At 39.6% G+C, this 21,248-nt stretch overlaps 1 protein-coding gene across 1 annotated transcript in view; it reads left to right on the plus strand.

Moving 5' to 3' along the window:
- The window catches only part of LOC132816516 (protein sel-1 homolog 3-like), a 95,004-nt gene extending 79,969 nt beyond the window's left edge, over positions 1 to 15,035 (plus strand). The window contains exon 23 of the mRNA XM_060826257.1: positions 14,149 to 15,035. Within this exon, the coding sequence (XP_060682240.1) occupies positions 14,149 to 14,294 (146 nt within the window). The 3' untranslated portion in view covers positions 14,295 to 15,035. The remainder of the gene's footprint in view (positions 1 to 14,148) is intronic.
- The last annotated feature ends 6,213 nt before the right edge of the window (positions 15,036 to 21,248 follow it).

Below are 21,248 nucleotides of genomic sequence, written 5' to 3' on the forward strand. Positions count from 1 at the left end.
AAGGCCAGTGAGCACATTAGCCCAGTAGGATTATGATAGTCATACCTTTTTGTAATATTACTGTCGACTTTCTAACAAACTATACTAAAAATGTTGGTGTGATTGGTTGGTTGCAGTGCTAACAATTTATCTTCCCTTTCCCTGAAGGAGCTGATTCATGCTAGGATAAGGTTCCAAAGTAGCAGGCCTCTCCCTTTATTATTCACATTGCCCCTCATCAATACTGCCTTTGTTATGCATGAGTCCAAATGGTAACAAAAACAGAAGTTTCTGGAAAAGTTCAGCAGGTCTGGCGGCATCTCTGATAAGAAATCAGAGTTAATGTTTCGGGTCCGGTGACCGTTCCTCAGAACTGTACTTGTTTGTAAGTTATTTGATACAGTTGACATTGCGGGCTAAAGTGATGCTGTTCTTGCTAACTTTAGGTGAGCATCTTTCAGCAGGAATGACAGGAAAGGAAGTGTTAGTGATAGCTCTGCCTAGACTGCTATTATTTCTCTCTATATAAGGTTTAAACTTAGCTCCTAACCATATGAAGAAAGAATCTGCAATTTGGGCTGATGAAACTTTGTTATTATTTATTTTTAAATGGAGTCAAGGAAATGAAAAACTTGTTTTTATATTGTGCCTTCCATGACAGCTAGTTAGGTACTTTCAAAATGTATAAGATCTCACAAACAATGGCCAATGCCCACACAATCAGTTTTGATGATGTTGGTTGAGAGTTGAGGGACAAACAGTGGCTGGGGGACAAACAATGGCTAAGGCACCACAGCAAACTGCCCCAATGTTCCTTAAAGAGAGCCCAGCTGAGAGCACAAATGGTGCCTTGGCTTAATATCTCACCAAAAGTTGGTACTGGTGACAATGTGGCACTTCTTCAGTGATGCTTTAGAGTGCTATTTGAAATTTTATGCTCAGGACCCTGAAATGAGACTCTAGTGGAGTCTCATTGAGGAACTAGATTCATTTACTGATCAAGCAATATAGGAGCATTTATTTGCAATTAACATCTATGTTAGATTTGAAAAGGAGAAATGGAATATGGATTTAGAGTGCCAATTATTGTTCCAAGTATCTTTAAGGGATCAAGCAGATGCAGGCAACAAAAAGCCTGGTCAAAACTAGTCATGGGTAAAACAACAGGTGAAAATGAGAAGTATGCAAACAATTTATTACATCGTCTACCCTAATTTCTGATGAGAATGTCAGCTATTGTGTCTTCGGTAAGGGTGTACTGTCAGTGCTGTTGTATTAGGATACTCCAAGATGTCGATGCAGCAATAATGAATATTTCCCAGTCAAGAGGTCAAGTGAGTTAGAGGGGAGCTTAAGACTGGCTGTATCCTCCCGTACCTGCTGCTTTTTCTCGGTTACAGTTTTGGAAAATGCTGTTAGAGAACTTTTGGCAAAGTGCTGCAGTGCATCTTGTACATGGGACACTTTGCAGCCTCTATGCATTGATGTTAGAGGAAGTGAATGTTTATGGTAATGGATGGGACATTAATCAAGTGGGCAACATTTGTTATGACCAGTCCCCAGGCAAGGTTCTCACTTTATTGCGGTTTTAGAGGTGATATCCCAAGTTGTTAAGGGTCCAGATGAGGACAGATGAATTGGCTCCACTTATTTAGTTACCCATCTCTGGGTTTGTTAACATAAGGTAAATTTTTAAAATTCCCTTTCCATGTGGATACCTTTCCTCCAGGACAAATTAACTTACTTTTTAAAAGAAGACTTTTTCTGAGTTAATGAAGGAGTGAGTTTATTATGTAAAAGCCTGATTTTAAAAAATAAGCAAAACACATACACGCATATTAGAAAAGAGTCCAAAAAAAGTTAAAAGAAATATGCAGATGAGTCTGATTACTGTGAAAAGTAGGCAAGTTGAGCAGTTTATTTGGAGATGCTTGGCTTTTCAGGTTAGCTGAAAGGCTGAGTTCTGGTTCCTTTTGATTGCACTTTCATTTGATTTGTGGTTTCCAGCAAAAAGAGTAAGGGATTTCCTAGATTTTTTTTACAAGTAGTGCAGGGGTGCCTAGTATTTTATCAGCTATGACTCTTACAGTACGCACCTTTGCCCATTGGCACACGCACACACATCAGGTTGAGCTGGCCTTTCACTCCAGGAATAAGGCAAAACCATCTTAACAGGCACCATATATTCACTGTCAATTATCATAAAATCTCATCTGGTTCACTAAGGTTCGTGTAGGAAAGGAAATATGTTTTCCTTACCTGGTCTGACTTATGTGACTCCTGAAGCACAACAATGTGCATGACTCTTAATGATCCTCTGGGCAGTTATGAATGAGCAATAAATGCTGGCCTAGCCAGTGTCATGCTTATCCCATGAATGTATAAACAAGTAAATCATACTGTCCATGAGATTACAGACTTTGGTGGGAACAGTCTATCAACTTATCTTCCCATGAATTCATATTTCTGGTTTCACTCAGCTATAACATCTCCTGACCATTGGGTGTCTTCGTCCTCTGTCTCCTGAGAAGTCCCAAATCATCTTTCAGCACTAAGACCCAATCTGCCTCAAGGACGAAAGTTTTTCAGAGTCTCTAGATTGCCATGGATGCATCCCTTCAACCAGACATCATACTCCCAACTGAATTACCCAAACATCTGCTGCCCACTCCAGCCTCAGTCTTGGAAAATCTCTGGAAACACAAATCTTCTTAAAGTCGTTGGGGCTCTTTAGACCATTAAAAATTGTCAGTGAGACTTGGATGCAGTAGTCCAGTCCCTGTTTCTGACAGATCTCATTTTCACTGGGAAATGACTCACTCATCAGGAAAACCTGAACTCAGCTAAGTCAATTGATCTCAAAACTGACCTCATTTTCACTGCGGCAAGCATCTTAACCCATAGAGTGAGAGTCACAATTTTCTTAGAATAGGTGTAAATGCTCTTGAAGGGAAATAAGATCTGCAAAACTGTCATATCATGATTTTATTTAAATCCCCAACCTTATGAAAAATTCTTAAGAATTTACGAGGTGGCATCTATGTGCACAAGATCAGATTGTTGCAGTTCTATGACACAGTTCTGGTACAGCAACTGCTTGTAATAAAGATGGTGTTACCGGTACAGGGTTGGAACTCCAGAATGTCACCCACAATGTTTTACAAAGTCCAGCCAGGTCATAAGACTGTCAGAAATCTTGAAATGACACAAACGGTTTTCAGGGCTTTTTTTCAGTTGATTATGTGTTTCTTTAACTGCTTGTAAGCTTTGTCTATTTTGATCAATTTGGGAATTAGTCATGCATTAACCTTTAACAATGCAGAGCAGTGTAATATTCTGATCATGATGGTTTCAGTAATTATCTGTCAGAGTGTGAGGTTAGAGCCTGCCTGCCCCCATGGAAATAGCTGCTGCCTTGAATACAGTGGTGTAGCATCGCGCTGAGTCAAGAAAGCACAGCAATGGCTCTACTTCATTAGGAGGCTAAGGAGATTTGGCATGTGCGCAACGACCTAACAATTTTGGAGACACTCCATAGCAAGCATCCTGTCTGTATGCGTTACAGTTTGGTATTGTACCTGCTGTGCCCCAGACCACAAAAGAATTACAGAGAACCATGAACACAGCCCAGTTCAGCAAGAAAACTGACCACTCCATGTACACTTGCTCCTGCCTCATGAAAGCAGCCAACATAATCAAAGACCCCTCCCACTCTAGTCATACTCTCTTCCACCAAATTCCATCAGGTAATAGATACAAAAGTTTGAATATACCAACAGATTTAAGAACAACTTCTTCCCTGCTGTTATCAGACTTATAAATGTACCTCTCATATGTTAGAGTTGATCTTTCTCTTCATCTTCTCACTAATTTATTATATTATTTTATCACTAATACTTGGTTGTATTCTACAAGCAATAATTATGTCAGCAGGGTATCCCTAAATTCATAACTTATCGAATCATAAATCTCGAATTTAAAGGACAGAAAGAGAATATTTGACCCAATATGTCTGTACCAGCTCCCGAAACAGCTGTCAAGCTGGTCCCATTCTCTAGCCATATCTCCATTGTCCTCTAAATCCATCACTTTCAAATATATATCCAGCTCTCTTTTGAAACCCCCTATAAATCCACCTCCACAGCTCTCCCAGGCAGAGCGTTCCAAACCCGAATAACTCTCTGAATAAAGACATTTCTTCTCATCTCATTCCTAGCTGTCTTGTAGACAATCTTGAAATTGTGACCTCTAGTTATTGACATAGCAATGAGTGGAAACAGAATGTCCTTCTTTACTCTTTATTCATAATTTTGAACACATCAGTAATGTGGCCTCTTAATTTTCTCTGTCGAAAGAGAATAAGCCCACTTTCTCTAATATTTTCCTCTATCTCAAATTCCTCATTCTTTGGTATTGTTCTAGTAAATCTCCTTTGCACTCTCTCCAGGGCTTTACCATCCTTCCTTGAATAAGATGCCCAGAACAGAACACAATAATCCAATTGTGGCCCAACCAATGATTTGCAGACGTGCAGCATCATCTCCTTGTTTTTACACTCTGTGCCTCTATTTATAAATCCTAATATCCTCTTAGTAGCTGTTTCAATTTGCTTGGTCATCTTCATAGGTTTATGCACTTGAACCCTGATATCACTCTGCTCCTGTGCTCCCCTCAAGGTTGTACCATTAAGCCATATTGACTCTCCATTGGGTTATTGTTGGCATGAGTTGGCATACATTGGCAGGAACTTTAAGTAGCTATTTGGACTTAGAGCATGAGTTGACAATGAGTGATGTTCTCACAAAGAGTCATACAAAACATTAACCCTGTTTCTCTCTACAGATGCTGTCAGAACAGATGAGTTTCCTTAGCACTTTCTGTTGGCATTAAATCAGTATGGGGGTTATACAGAGTCATGGAGGCATAGAGATATGAATTGAAGCTAAGTTGACATGGGGTTACAAGGGCTCATGAGGGATTAGTCATGGATTGATATAGAGGTTATATGGACAACTTCAGGCTGGATGGGGGATATATTGGCATGAGTTGGCATGGATGAAATATAGATACTTTGGATGGAAGGATGAAAGCTAGAGAACCTAATATTTAACAGAACAATTAACAATTATTTGGTGAGTCAGGGATTTCCTGACTCCCATCTCTGCTCCCTAACTTTAGAACAAAGGTCTGAGCCAGAAAGTCTGTCTGGGACATTTACAAACAAAGTACTGGAGATACTCAGCAAGTTTGGTACCATCTCTGGAGAGAGAAATAGAGTTATTTTTTTCAAGTCAAATCTGGCTCTAGGGCTGAAGGAAGGTAGACCTATGAAAACAGCATTTTGTGCTGTTGAGATGGGGAGTGAGAGGCAAAGGGCAGGAGAAATGAAGTGACAATGATGCAACAGAATAAGTGACAAGCAGAGTGGTGATAGTAACGAGGGGGGAGGAGTAAACAAGGTGGAGATGGAACAAGAGAGAGAGAAAAACAGTTGAGCGGAAGAAGGAATGGGAGTTTTTGTGGCCCTGGATGGTGAGTAGAAGTTGTTACATCTCCTGCAATTACATGAGAAGCTGTTGAGGGAAAATAAGGATTTGAGGCAAGGGAGTTTAAATGAGGAGGTCACAGGAGGAATGATCTGTTTGAAATCTTGACAAGGGAAGGGAGGAGACAGGATTTAGTGGTGAGATTCTGCTGCCGTTGGCAGAAATAGTGCAGGTTCATCCTTCAAAGATGGAAGCTGGTGTGATTGAAAGTAGGGACAAGATGAATGTTATCATGGTTTTGTCAGTATGGGGAATGAGTGAGAGCAGAAATTAGGGAAATGAGTTGGAAACAGTGGAGAGTGCTGTAACAACAAATAAATTTCACCTGATCTGAAGGAAACTGCATAAGGGCAGAAAATGTCTTAACAAACCTAATTTAAGTAAGTAACTAAGTTGGTAGTTGAGAATGTCGATGGAAGTAATTTTAATGTACGACCAGATGGCATTTGGTAAGATTCTACAGAAGAGATGACTAACTGAAATTAAAACTTGCAGAATTCAAGCCAAGTATTTGTCAGAGTTAGGAAGTTGACTAAACCTTAGAAGACAGAATAAAAAGAATGGCTATGTACTCAGAGTACAAGAAAGTAATTAGTCATTGTTTGTCATGATCCCAATACTAGACAAGTCAGATCCAAGAATAAGATCTGACTTGATAAAGTAGAAGTTCTGTTTTTTATTGTTTTGGTCAATCACTGAATATATTCACAAAAGATTACCAACATACTTTGAACAATAGAACGTAACAGTCTATTCTACACAAAAACGCAAACTATGCTACATTATGCAATAATGTTTTGAAATAGTCTTACTATAAATATGAGAAGAAAAATTAAATCCCTTTACCTCACAACAACATTTTGGATAATCAAATCTCAATGAGAGGTCGCCCCCTGTTGGCAAGCTGTAAATCCCTGTTCAAGTGACATGGATATATTTGGTTGGTTTCCCTTGTAGTATATTCCTTTGCATTCAATTGATGCTATTTTTTTTTCTTAATGGCTCTTCCAGAGCCCATCAACATCTTTAACTCACCTAAAAAAAACAAAAAAAACTAAGAACAAAGAACATTACAGCACAGGAACAGGCCCTTCGGCCCTCCAAGCCTGCGCTGATCCAGATCCTCTATCTAAATCTGCTGTCTATTTTCTAAGGATCTGTATCCCTTTGCTCCCTGCTCATTCATGTATCTGTCTAGATACATCTTAAGTGATGCTATCATTCCCATTCCTACCACTTCCACTGGCAACGCATTCCATGCAGCTACCATCCTCTGCATAAAGAACTTTCCATAAATGTTTCCCCTCGCACTTTAAACTTGTGAACCCTAATAATTGAATCCTCCACTCTGGGAAAATGTTTCTTGCTATCCACCCTGTCTACATCTCTCATGATTTTGTGGGCCTCAATCAGGTGCCCCCTCAACCTCCTTCTTTCTAATGAAAATAATACTAATCTACTCAACCTCTCCTCATAGCTAGCACCCTCCATATCAGGCAACATCCTGGTGAACCTCCCCTGCATCCTCTCCAAAGTATCCACATCCTTTTGGTAATATGGTGACCAGAACTGTACGCAGTATTCCAAATGAGGCTGAACCAAATTTTACACAATTGTAACATGACTTGCCAACTCTTACTCAATACCCCATCGATGAAGGAAAGCATGCCTTATGCCTTCTTGACCACTCTACTGACCTGCATTGCCACCTTCAGGATACAATGGACTTGAACACTCAGATCTCTCTATACATCAATTTTCCCCAGTACTTTTCCATTTACTGTATAGTTCACTCTGGAATTACATCTTCCAAAATGCATCAACTCACATTTGTCCGGATTGAACTCCATCTGCCATTTCTCTGCCCAACTCGCCAATCTATCTATATTCTGCTGCATTCTCTGACAGACCCCTTCACTATCTGCCACTTGACCAATCTTAGTGTCATTTGCAAACTTGCTAATGAGGCACCCTACACCTTCCTCCAAATAATTTATGTATATCACAACAGTGGTCCCAGCATGGATCCCTGTGGGGCACCACTGGCCAAACCTCCCTTTGTCTACTACTTTCTGTCTCCTGTTGCCCAACTAGTTCTCTATCCATCTAGCTAGAACACTCTGGACATCATGTAACCTCATCTTCTTCATCAGCCTATCATGGAGAATGTTATCAAACTCCTGACTAAATTCCATGTATATGACATCTACATCCCTTCCCTCATCAATTAACTTTGTCATCTCTACAAAGCATTCTGTTAGGTTTGTAAGACATGACTTGCTCTGCACAAAACCATGCTGCATATCACTGATACACCCATTTTCTTCCAAATGGGTATATATCCTATCCCTTAGTATCTTCTCCAGTAGCTTCCATACCACTGACATCAGGCTCACAGGTCTATAATTACCTGGATTATTCCTGCTACCATTCTTTAACAAGGGGACAACATTACAATTCTTTAGTCCTCTGGGACTTCACCTGTTTTCAAAGATGCTGCAAAGATATCTGTTTAAGCCCCTGCTTTTTCCTACAGGATAGATCGAGTGAATCCTTAGAAGAGTATAAAGGCAGGGAGTATACTTAAGAGGGAAATCAGGAGGTCAAAAGGGGATATGAGATATCTTTGGCAAATAGAATTAAGGAGAATCCAAAGAGTTTCTCCTTATTTTATTAAGATGAAAGGGGGAACCAGGGAGAGAATAGGGCCCCTCAAAGGTCAGCAAAGCGGCCTTTGTGTAGAGCCGCAGGAGATGGGGGAAATATTAAACAAGTATTTTGCATCAGTGTTTACTGTGGAAGAGGACATGGAAGATACAGAATGTAGGAAATAGATGGTGACATCTTACAAAATGTCCATATTACAGAGAAGGAAGTGCTGGATGTCTTGAAACGGGTAAAAGTGGATAAATCCCCAGGACCTGATCAGGTTTACCCTAGAACTCTGTGGGAAGCTAGGGAAGTGATTGCTGGGCCTCTTGTTGAGGTATTTGTATCATCAATAGTCACAGGTGAGGTGCCGGAAGATTGGAAGTTGACTAACATGGTGCCACTGTTTAAGAAGGGTGGTAAGGACAAGCCAGAGAACTATAGACCGGTGAGCCTGATGTCGGTGGTAGGCAAATTGTTGGAGGGAATCCTGACGGACAGGATGTACATGTATTTGGAAAGGCAAGGACTGATTAGGGATAGTTATCGTGGCTTTGTGCGTGGGAAATCATATCTCACAAACATGATTGAGTTTCTTGAAGAAGTAACAAAGAGGATTGATAAGGGCAGAGCAGAAGATGTGATCTATATGGACTTCAGTAAGGCGTTCAACAAGGTTCCCTATGGAAGACTGGTTAGCAAGATTAGATCTCAAGGAATACAGAGAGAACTAGTCACTTGGATACAGAACTGGCGCAAAGCTAGAAGACAGAGGATGGTGGTGGAGGGTTGTTTTTCAGACTGGAAGTGTGTGACTAGTGGAGTGCCACAAGGGATCGGTGCTGGGTCCACTTCTTTTTGTCATTTATATAATTTGGATCATTTGAATGTGCGCATAAGAGATATAGTTAGTAAGTTTGCAGATGACACCAAAATTGGAGGTGTAGTGGACAGTGAAGACGGTTACCTCAGATTACAACAGAATCATGATCAGATGGGCCAAGAAGTGGAAGATGGAGTTTAATTTAGAAAAATGCAAGGTGCTGCATTTTGGGAAAGCAAATCTTAGCAGGACTTATACACTTAATGGTAAGATCCTAGGGGGTATTGCTGAACAAACAGACCTTGGAGTGCAGGTTCATAGCTCCTTGAAAGTGGAGTTGCAGATGGGATAGTGAAGAGGCGTTTGGTATGCTTTCCTTTATTGGTCAGAGAATTCAATACAGTTGGGAGGTCATGTTGTAGCTGCACAGGACATTGGTTAGGCCACTGTTGGAATATTGTGTGCAATTCTGGTCTCCTTCCTATCGGAAAGACGTTGTGAAACTTGAAAGGGTTCAGAAGAGATTTACAAGGATATTGCCAGGGTTGGAGGATTTGAGCTATAGGGAGAGGTTGAGTAGGCTAGGGCTGTTTTCCCTGGAGTGTCGGAAGCTGAGGGGATTCCTTATTGAGGTTTATAAAATCATAAGGGGCATGGATAGGATAAATAGACAAAGTCTTTTCCCTGGGGTCGGGGATTCCAGAACTAGAGGGCATAGGTTTAGGGTGAGAGGGGAAAGATATAAAAGATACGTAAGGGGCAACTTTTTCATGCAGAGGGTGGTACATGTATGGAATGAGCTGCCAGAGGAAGTGGTGGAGGCTAGTTCAATTGCAACATTTAAAATGCATCTGGATGGGTATATGAATAGGAAGGGTTTGGAGGGATATGGGCTGGGTGTTTGCAGCTGGGACTAGATTGAGTTGGGATATCTGGTTGGCATGGGCAAGTTGGAACAAAGGGTCTGTTTCCATGCTGTACATCTCTATGACCTTATGACTTTCGCTTCTCTCAGTAAGCTAGGATAGTTCCCATCTGGTCCTGGGGTCTTGTCCATCTTAATGCCTTTTAGAATACACAACACTTCCTCCCTCCTTATGCCAACTTGACCTAGAGTAATCAAAGATCTATCCCTAACCTCAACATCTGCCATGTCCCTCTCCTCAGTGAATACCGATGCAAAGTACTCATTAAGTATCTCACCCATTTTCTCTGACTCCATGCATATCTTTCCTCCTTTGTCCTTAAGTGGGCCAACTTTTTCCCTCGTTACTCTCTTGTCCTTATATATGAATAAAAGGCTTTGGGGTTTTCCGTAACCCTCCTTGCTAAGGATATCCCAAGACCTCTTTTAGCCCTCTTAATTCCTCATTTCCAATGGGTCGTACATTCCTGATATTCTTCCAAATCTTCATCTGACTTCAGTGGCTTAGACCTTATGAACGCATCCTTTTTCCTCTTAGCTCGTCTCATAATTTTATCTATCTTCCATGGTTCCCTAATCTTGCCATTTCTATCCCTCATTTTCACAGGAACATATCTCTCCTGAACTCTAATCAAACTCTCTTTAAAAGCCTCCCACATATCGAATGTGCATTTCCCTTCAAACAGCTGCTCCCAATCTAAATTTTCCAGCTCTTGCTGAAGTTTGGTATCATTGGCCTTCCCCCAATTTAGCACTCTTCCTTTAGGACCACTCCCATCTTTGTCCATGAATATCCTAAAACTTATGGAATTGTGATCACTACTCCCAAAGTAATCCCCCACTGAAACTCCAATCACCTGGCCAGGCTCATTTCCTAAAACTAGGTCCATTATGGCCCCTTCACAAGTTGGACTACTTACATACTGCTGTAAAAAACCCTTCTGTGTGCTCCTGACAAATTCTGCTGTACCCAATCCTCTAACGCTATGTGAATCCCAGTCAATGTTGGGAAAATTAAAATCTCCTATCACCACCATACACCTTTCTATGATCTTTCTACATATTTGTACCTCTATTTCATGTTTGTTGTTGGGAGGCCTGTAGTACAGCCCCAACATTGTTACCGCACCCTTCCTATTTCTGAGCTCTGCCCATATTGCCTCACTGCTTGAGTCTTCCATAGTACCCTCCTTCAGCACAGCTGTGATATCTTCTTTGACCAGTAATACACCTCCTCCACCACTTTTACCTTACTCTCTATCACGCCTGAAGCATCTATATCCTGGGACATTTAGTTGCCAATCATGGCCTTCCCTCAACCAAGTCTCAGGAAGAGTAATAACATCATACTCCCAGGTACAAATTCAAGCCCGAAGTCCATCTGCCTTAGCTCCTATACTTCTTGCATTAAAACAAATGCACCTTAGACTGCCAGTGCCTCAGCGTTCATCCTCCTCTTCCTGCTTACTCTACCCCTTAGACACTGACTTCATTATCTAGTTCCTTACAGGCTTTAATTACTACCTCCTTTGTGTCACTGACCTCCTCATTTGGTTCCCATTCCCCTACCACATTAATTTAAACCTTCCCCAACAACATTAGCAAAGGCACTCCCAAGGACATTGGTTCCAGTCCAGCCCAGGTGTAGGCCATTGATTTTGTAATAATCCCACCTCTCCCAGAACTGGTCCCAATGTCCCAAACATCTGAACACCTCCCTCCAGCACCATCTCTCATGTCATGCATTCATCCTGAATATTCTATCATTCCTACTCTGACTCGCACGTGGCACTGATAGTAATCCTGTGATTATTACCTTTGAGGTCCTACTTTTTAACTTGGTTCCTCGCTCCCTAAATTCTTTGTGTAGGACCTCATCCCATTTTCTACCTATATCATTGGTGCCTATATGCACCATGACAGCTGGCTGTTCACCCTCCCCATTGAGAATTTTCTGCATTCATTCCAAGACATCCCTGACTTGTGCATTCGGAAGTCTTGTTTTCAACTATAGAAATGCCATATACTCTCCTTACAATTGAATCCCCTATGACTATAGCCCTTTCACTCTTTTTCCTGCCCTTCTGTAAAGCAGAGCCAGCCACAATGCCATGATTATGGCTACTGCTGCGTTCCCCTGGTGAGCCATCTCCCCCAGTGGTATCCAAAATGGTATACCTGTTTTGGAGGGAGATGACTGCAGGGGACACCTTCACTGCCTTCCTGCTTTTTCTCTGTCTTTTGGTCACCCATTCTCTTTCTCACTCAGCAAGCCTAATCTGTGACCAATTTGCTAAACCTACTATCCACAACCCTCTCAGCATTCAGCATCACGTATGCTCCAAAGTGAGTCCATCTGCAGCTCCAGAGCCATCATGCCATCTAACAAGAGCTGCAACTGGACACACTTCTTTCATGTGAAGGAGCCAGAGATACTAGCTGTGTCCCTGAGCTCCCACATTGAGCAAGGTGAGCATAACATGGCTCTGAGATTTCCTGCCATTTTTAATCTTAACCTTTACCTGAGTTGAGACTAAAGTTACAAAAAAGGAAAGAGGATTTTTTTTAACCAACTTAACTTACCAAAATCCACTGCCTGAATATATCAGCTTTTTAAATTGTTTGCTTACCTCCCTAGCAGCCCCCTAGTCATTATTCTCTCTGCCCTCAATGCAGTTTTAATGCTGACTTATGAATTAAGTTGTATTCCTTGGTCCAACCCATCCATACCGACCAGATAACCTAAATTTGTCAATACTTGGTCCATATTCCTCTAAACCCTTCCTGTTCATAATCTTATCCAAATACATTTTAGAATGCTTGCCTTTATTGGTTAGTGCATTGAGTATAGGAGTTGGGCAGTCATGTTGTGGCTATATAGGCCATTGATTCCACCACTTTTCTTCTACTGCACACAATACCGCATGCAATTCTCGTCTCCCTGTCACAGGAAGGATGTTGCAAAACTTGAAAGGGTTCAGAAAACATTTACAATGATGTTGCTAGGTTTGAAAGGTTTGAATTATAGTGAGAGATTGAACAGGGTGGGGCTATTTTCCTTGGAGTTTTGGAGGCTAAGGGGTGACATTATAGAGGTTTATAAAATCATGAGGGGCATGAATAGGGTAAATAGTGAAGGTCTTTTGCCCAGTGTGGGGGAGTCCAAAACAAGGGGGCATAGGTTTGGGGTGAGTGGGAACAGATTTAAAAAGGACCTAAAGTGCAACCTTTTCATGCATAAGGTGGTGTGTGTATGGAATGAGCTGCCCGAGGAAGTGGTGGAGGCTGATACAATTACAGCATTTAAAAGGCATCTGGATGGGTATATGAACTGGAAGAGTTGAGTGGAAAATGGGCCAAATGTTGGCAAATGGGACGAGATTAATTTATGATATCTATTTGGCATGGACAAGTGAACCGAAGACACTGTATCCATACTGTACAGCTCTGACTTAATGAGTCTATAAATGTTGCAATTATACCAGCCTCCAGCACTTCCTCTGACAGCTTTTTCCATATAAGCACCACCCTCTGCATGACAAAGTTACCCCTTAGGTTGATAGGTTCTAGACTTTTTGTTTAATAACTGCTAAGCTACTCAGGACCTCGTTCTAGACTAATTAGAGATGATAATATACTTCCAGTTCTGGATAGTGAATAGCTTGGAGGGGAACTAGCCTTCCCATCTATTTATTAGACACCCACAAACGTGGCTGGTCACCACATGTTAGAAAGTATATGTTGGCCTTGGAAAGTATATGGTTTAGATTTACCAGAATGTTGTCAGGGTTCCAAGGGTTGGGTTACAAGGAGAAAGGATCTGAACAAATCAAGTGCCCAGGAGAGAAGTTAGAAAAATCTGACTTTGTTTTTTTCCTAAGCTAGAGCATTGAAGACAAAAACCAGGTAAATAAAGTCAAGATACAAATCAGCAATGATTTTATTGAATGGTGCTGCAGCCTTGAGTGGCTGGACGCTGTGCTTTAAAGCAAAGCTCTGAAATTTCGACTCCAATGCAAGCAGCTGCCAATGGGCCAGAATTGATCAGAGGATGCTATCTTTAACCATATTTTCCTCTTTTTCTCAAGCAAAGTGCTAGGTTGTTTTCTAAAGCTGTTGGATAACATGTAATAAATGATTGCTACATTTTATCATATTTTGTCTTATATAAATGCATATATTTGTGACAGGATATAAATTAACTATGTTGTTCCCAATATTTTTAGAAATTGTTTCCACCTCAGGTACAAATGAACATATTCCAGCTATGAATTCTTTGAGTCAAAATATTCAGTCAGATGAGACTGTATCAGAAGAAACATCGTTACCTTTAACTGCACCAGAGTATCGCGATCAGAATGAGGCTGATTGACAGAGTAACAGCAACGAAGGCAGATTAATTTGTTCATGTTGAAAAAAAATTCCTATGTAATTACTTACATCATTCCTTATTAGGAATATTTCTATTTATTTCTACATGATATCTGTAGTGAGGAAACAGGCCATTTAGCCCAGTTGGTCGATATCAATATTTATGCTTCACACAATCTACAGTCCATCCTCTTTTATCTGCCTGGAAGCATAGCTTTCTACTCATTTTTCCCCTCATATAATTATGCAGCAACCTCCAAATATATCTTTGCTATTTGCCTCAATTGCTCCATTTGGTAGCATGTTTTAGTTTCTATTCACTCTCTTGGTAAAGAGGTTTTTTAGAATTATTTGTTGGATTTATTGATGATTATCTCATATTTATGACTCTAAGTTTTAGATCCCTGCACAGTTGGAAACACAGTCTCTGCATCATCCCCATTAAATCCCTTCCTTAATTCCAAACTCTACCAGGTTACCCCAAGTCTTAAGAGCCCCAATGTACCTCACCTTTCCCAACAATTATAACCTCTCAGTTCTGGGATATTCTTTATAAATTTTCCTTACATCTTTTTTATAATGTCTACCAGAACAATGCCCAGTTTTCTAAGTGTTATCTAATTAATGTTCTGTATAGATTTAACAGAACTTATCTGCTCTACAAGCCTACATTTGTGTCTTGTTTGCATTGTTATGGATGTGTTTCCCTGCATTGCTACTTAAAACAATTTGTGACTCTGAAATTCTGGTTTCCTTTTCTTCAGTTTGAATACTAATATGAAGATAGATTGTATATGGATTAACCTTTGAAAATTTATTTCCATCCTGTAAAGCTGTATGGCTGAGTTCATTGACAGAAGATGAGCTTGTATATAGTATACTGCATCAGGTAGTGTAATTTTTGATTACTTTACTTGTCCACTTGAAATAAATTGTGTGGTCAGATCAGTAAATGTAAATGATTAAGTAGTTCTAGGCTGAGTAAGGAACATGGTAAATGTGATCTAAATCAAAGACCAGTTATAATTATTTCTTCTTGAATTAATTACTTTGAGGCAACCTTTGTTAAGAATCTAATGTTGCCTGTTTAAAAAGCTAACTGCTCCATATTAATTTTTTCTTTTAATTTCACTCATTAAGCATAATGTTTGTGTTGATAATTGTGATCTCTGCTATGAGTTGTAGAAACAATTCTCCACACCTCGCTAAAATGATATTGAATTATAAATGATACTGATTCTCATGTATGGAGGATATGATTGTCAACTAGTTTGCGTGAACTTTCTGGCTCTAAAAGAGTTAATGCAGGAAAGGAAAGTGAGTGGAGTTGATTTGACTGAGCAAAGCATATATAAATAATTTAAGATTTGCAAACATCACATTCTCTATTTTAATATGCGTGATCTTGGGTTTACAAATTAATACAAGAAAGTTTGAGTGAAGTCCTTGACCTTCAAGTCTGGGATTGGCCAAGAGCCTTTCTCATCAGAATGATAGTCAGCAGTGTGAAGTACTCTTTTTACACTTTCCAACCATTTTAATGTAGCAACGAACCAACAGTTCAGTTATCTTCTTGCTCAAGTCTTTAGAGCTTGTGAAGTTTTACATGTGTGCGTATGTGCCAAATTCAGCTTTTCCAGGACAAAGATTAATGTAGAAATAGTGTATTATACCACTATCAAGCTTGTATTGCTGTCAAGAACATTTTGTATGACAGCATGCAACATTTGGAATTTTAAATAATGTGACTGCAAAGTGTTGGTGCAGGATTGCAGTTTTGCCATCAGATGTCACTCACGCATTTAGCAAATAGTGACACTATAATTTGTAAGGTTATTATTGTATTTAGTAAGAGTTAGCAATTTTTGAACACTTTCCTCTTGATTGTTTGGAACTTAAACTCCTGAAAATTAGATGTGGGGCTTTGAATTCTTAGTTGCATAATCAGGGATATAATGGTTTTGCAATTGAGGATGGTTAGGTAGTATAATTTTATGCGTTAATTTTATACAACAACAAATTGAAGGACAGCTCATTAATTGATGCAATCAAAACAAATCTGAATAAATATTACATGTATGATTTTATTCTATTTGTTGATGATTATTATTTACATGGAGGTACTTTGTTTTTATGGAACTGTTGGTTTCAAACATTTCTCAAGCTAAAATTGATAGCAATTTCATAAATAAATTTCATATTAAATGCTGTTTTGTCAAGAAATTCCAGTCATTGTTATTAATTTCTCTTGTAGCCCACACCATGGAAATCCAATCAGTGGTAAAGTTTGTGCAATATTTTCTAAATGTATTTTATGCAATTTAATGTTTTATTGCTATCATTCCAAACAGTCTTCAGTGTGCCAGCAAATAAATTAATTTATTCTCAATTTTCACCCCTTTCTATTTGGACGTAACTCAAACTCCTATATTTCACCCATGTCTTATTTAGCCATTCATATGTGGCTTGGCTTCCTACATGGTGAGATGACATGCAGCAGGAGGCCGCCATCACTCCTGGCAATTGGGAGGAGGGAGAGAGCCTAAGACCAGGAGGGCAAAGAGATGCTATGATCAGGGGAGGAAAATAAAAAGCCCTAACTGTGATGGAGGGAATAGGACAACAATCAGGGGGGGATTGGAGAAGACTGGCAATTGGGAGGAAAGGTCACTATCAGGAAGGGGCAGAGAGCCCTTGATTTATAAAGGGTGCAACAATGCTTCAATTTAAAGCATAGTTTAAAGCATCCCAACACAAGTGCCTGATTTAGCTATGTTCATGAAATGGCACACCTTTCCGAAGCAGGTCACATGGATGCTTCATGATTCACTAAAGCTGCATATCTGGGGAGTTTGCTGAAGAGGGCATTGCATAGTGATCATGGGCAAGGATCTTGATTCTGTTTTTTTAAAATTCCCTGATCTAAGATTAAATAAAGACAAAATTCCAGTACCCTGACTGGTCAGGTAACTTAGCATTAAGAAGACCTCTCTGGTGTAAATATCTAAGTGACACAGCAGTTTCTGAATTAACTTATCAATCATCAGAATTGTCTACCTTTAAAACTAAAGGGAAACTAACAATTCTCTGTCAAACAAAGACCTTTTATTTAAAAAGATATGTTGTAACTATTATTAGTTGATTTTGCATCAGATAATTTAAGAACTATATCAATGCACTCATTGGCAGATGATGAATGTATAATTTTGCTACATTGCACTGCAATTCAACATTTTAATGAAATTGTATTTCAGATGGTATGCAAGATCTAAGTCACTGTAATATATTTTGATTTACCATTGTGATATAGTATGTTAAAGAATTGTTGGTGATGCATGAGAGAAACCTTTAAAAAATAACAAACAATATTCCGCCAAAGTAAATTGAGGGAAAGCGATATCAAAGATTCCAGTAGTTGTGTTGGCTTAAATTGAGTAATACATTTAACTGATTGTTATCCAACTTGAAGTGTATTTGTAAATCAGTAATTCATATTAAATTCATTTTCCTGATGAACACCTGACAATGTGTGTCTCTTATAATTACAATAGAGGTGCTACCCATTGGTTTTGACACTTCTGAACTTTGTCAGCATTACATATTGTTGACCTTACAGAGCCAAAGTGGTCGTGGATCACATGGATTGTATGTACATATATAAAAACTTGACACAGTCAATTCATCAGACGTATCATGTGCTGAGTGATAATTGTTGCTTTTACCAATTTTTCTTTATACGTCAATAACTTTCATGAAAACAATTGCAAAATCATAAAATTTTACTTGTAGAACAGCCCCTAATCAATGATCCCAGCACCAGCAATCCCACTTTTTTTTTCCTTTCATGTATATAATATTACATTTTAAAAACAAAATAACAAACAATAGAATACTATGTGTAGTTTAAAGCACTGGTAACCATAGGATAATTATCAATTCATTTTGAATGACAGATGCTTCATTCTTGATAATTGTTCCTTTTGTACAAGACTGGAGAGCTCCAGTCTTCAACATATGTAATACCTACATAGATAATAGATAATACCTGTGTGAGGTATCAGTTTGTGTATATAGGAAAGGAAACTTAGTGAGACACAAACTCCACGAATGATTATAAGTTAATGGGAGATGAACTTGTCTAACGCTTTTCACCAAATCTTCTGAGGAGTGGCAATCACCATCAGATTTTCACTCTGCTTGTATTTTCTTGTGTAAATGTGAAGCTCCATAGTTCTAATCAAGACATCCAAATTTGGCCTTTTTCTGAAAAGTGAAATGCACCTATTTTTGGAATCCTTCCTCTATCACAGGATCATTGTATGTAATGTTTCATTCCATCTGACTGTGTCAAGCTGTTCCTCGACTCCTCTGCATGTCAGCTCTCTCAGGTTTGGCATTAGGCCCCAGTTGTTGGTAAAGAGGATCTTGCAGGATCACCAGGGCTTGGTTTTGCTGTTTCTGGTGCTGAGTTTGATCATGTGGTCCATACAGTTTCATTCCTTTATTTAAATTTTGTCACAGTTTGGCTTGCTGGGCCATTTCAGAGGACAGTTAAGATCCAAACAAATTCTGTGGGTCTGGAGTCACATGGAGGATAGACCAGGTAAGGGCAGATTTGTTTGTATTGGTGAACCAGATGGGTTTTTACAACAATCAGTGGTGATCACCATTAGGCTGGCTTTGAATTCCAAACTTTACAGGATCAAATTTCACTATTTACGATGATAGGAGTCAAACTCATGTCCCTAGAATAGTATCCTGGGGTTCTGGATTACTAGAGCAATGACAATACCACTGTGCGACTGTCGGTGCCTCCCTCATTCAATTGATTCACTTGTTTTATTTGAACAAAATTGACTTGAAGAGAACAGTGTGCACATATTCAGCCTCATTCCTGTTGAAGGACTTCTGCTCCTCGGACGCTGCCTGACCTGCTATGCTTTTCCAGCACCACACTCTTGACTGTAATCTCCAGCATCTGTAGTACTTACTTTTTCCCTGTACATATTGACCAGAATTCCAAGGTAGTAATTACTGTAGAACTTCAGCAGACACCATCAATATTCCTCTGAAATAAACAACCATTTGTTGAAGCCAGATCTGCAAATTGCTGTCAGTATTGGTTGGGCCACTTTTGGAATATTGTGTGTAATTCTGGTCTCCTTCCTATAGGATGTTGTGAAACGTGAAAGGGTTCAGAATATATTTACAGGGATGTTGCCAGAGTTGGAGAGTTTGAGCTGCTGGGAGAGGCTGAATAGGCTGGGGCTGTTTTTCTAGAGTGTCGGAGGCTGAGCGGTGACCTAATTGAGGTTTATAAAATCATGAAGGCATGGATGCAGTAAATAGACAAGGTCTTTTCCCCAGGGTGAGGGAGTCTGAAATAACAGGGCATAGGTTTAGAGCGAGAGGGGAAAGGTTTAAAAAAGACCTAAGGGGCAATTTTTTCACGCAAAGGGTAATAAATGTATGGAATGAGATGCCAGAAGAAATGGTGGAGGCTGGTAGAGCTACAACATTTAAAAGACATCTGGATGGGTATATGAATAGGAAGGGCTTAGCGAGATATGGGCCAAATGCTGGCAAAAGGGACTAGATTAATTTAGGATATCTGGTCGGCATGGATCAGTTGGACTGAAGGGACTGTTTCTGTGCTGTATATCTCTATAACTCTGATTGTGTCCAGAAGATGCACCATTGAGATCTTTCAGACTGTTGTCAATTAGATATAGTCCAAAATATCTGCTCTTTGGGCTGAATGTAATGGCTGCAGTGGTGACATTATTGGCCAACTGGAAAGCAAAGACAGCCCTGCTGTAGCTATTCCCAGAAGGCACAATGGGATTGAATCTAAATTTAGCAGTTAAATGTCTGCCATTGCAGCTTATGGCCTCTGAGAACAAAGATGACACCTCCAAGAGTTAAGGGCAAATCAGAAAGCTGATAGCTCATCAGTCCCAGCAGTGCCACTGGGAAACATGGCCTCTGCTGGTCCTGAAACAGGTGTTAGAACATTGAAAAGAGAGAAGGCTGTGTAGTGCAGCTAAGCTTTTTTTGCCTCATCAGGGCCAGTTCGGGTGTCTCTGTCAAATGGAGGAGGAGAAAGGTTCATCGTGGAGAATAAGGTTGGTCCTCTGTGGGTCAAAAGGTGAATGTAATATGGCCCACTCCAAGCCTTCAGGGAGACCTAGAACATTTTACTGGTCCTCCCTAAGTAACATATGACCATGCAGGTTCTGAACCTGCTGTATCTGACTTAATTCCATTCCCAGCCTGCTCGAATCTGTAACCTGTACCCCTTGGCCTGCTCAAAATGAGGGAGGAATAGGTTGTGGGGAAAGAATCACATTCTTCCCTCAATTTCACCTTTAAACACCTTTGATGATATTAAATGAAGTGTATGAATGAGGCATAACTTAGTATTAAATAATGTCGTCATGTCATAAATAATGTTCCTCACACTTTAACAGCCTGCCCTGAAACAGTAACTTTTACATTTACTGTTAGATTTCTCCAATCTGTTTTAAAAATGTGGAATTTCTCATAAGTTTTCATAGTGAAGGTTTTTTTTTTGTCATTTGTTTTACTTGTATTTGCTCTTTGAGAGTATCTCAATGTGATTCTACTCTGCTTAATTACATTATTGGTGCTAGAGATTCCTACTGAGACCAGGAGAACTCCTTGACTTATTTCCAAATTTAAACTGATATTGGAAAAAGGGAAATCCACGCCTCAGAGATCCCTAGATCTGAAGTGAGCGAGTACCATTATTTAGATGTTGACTGCAGAACTTAGACCAATATTTCAACATACAGTATACACTGTATGATAGATATGATCTCAGCAAGCTTGTAAAATAAATCATAAACACATGTTTTAATGTGTGTAATATATATTTCTAAATGAAATGTTAAATGTGGTTAAAAATTTACAAAACAATAGAAAATTAGGTACA

The sequence above is a fragment of the Hemiscyllium ocellatum genome, chromosome 1, assembly GCF_020745735.1.
Source record: "Hemiscyllium ocellatum isolate sHemOce1 chromosome 1, sHemOce1.pat.X.cur, whole genome shotgun sequence".
Classification (NCBI taxonomy): Eukaryota; Metazoa; Chordata; class Chondrichthyes; order Orectolobiformes; family Hemiscylliidae; genus Hemiscyllium; species Hemiscyllium ocellatum.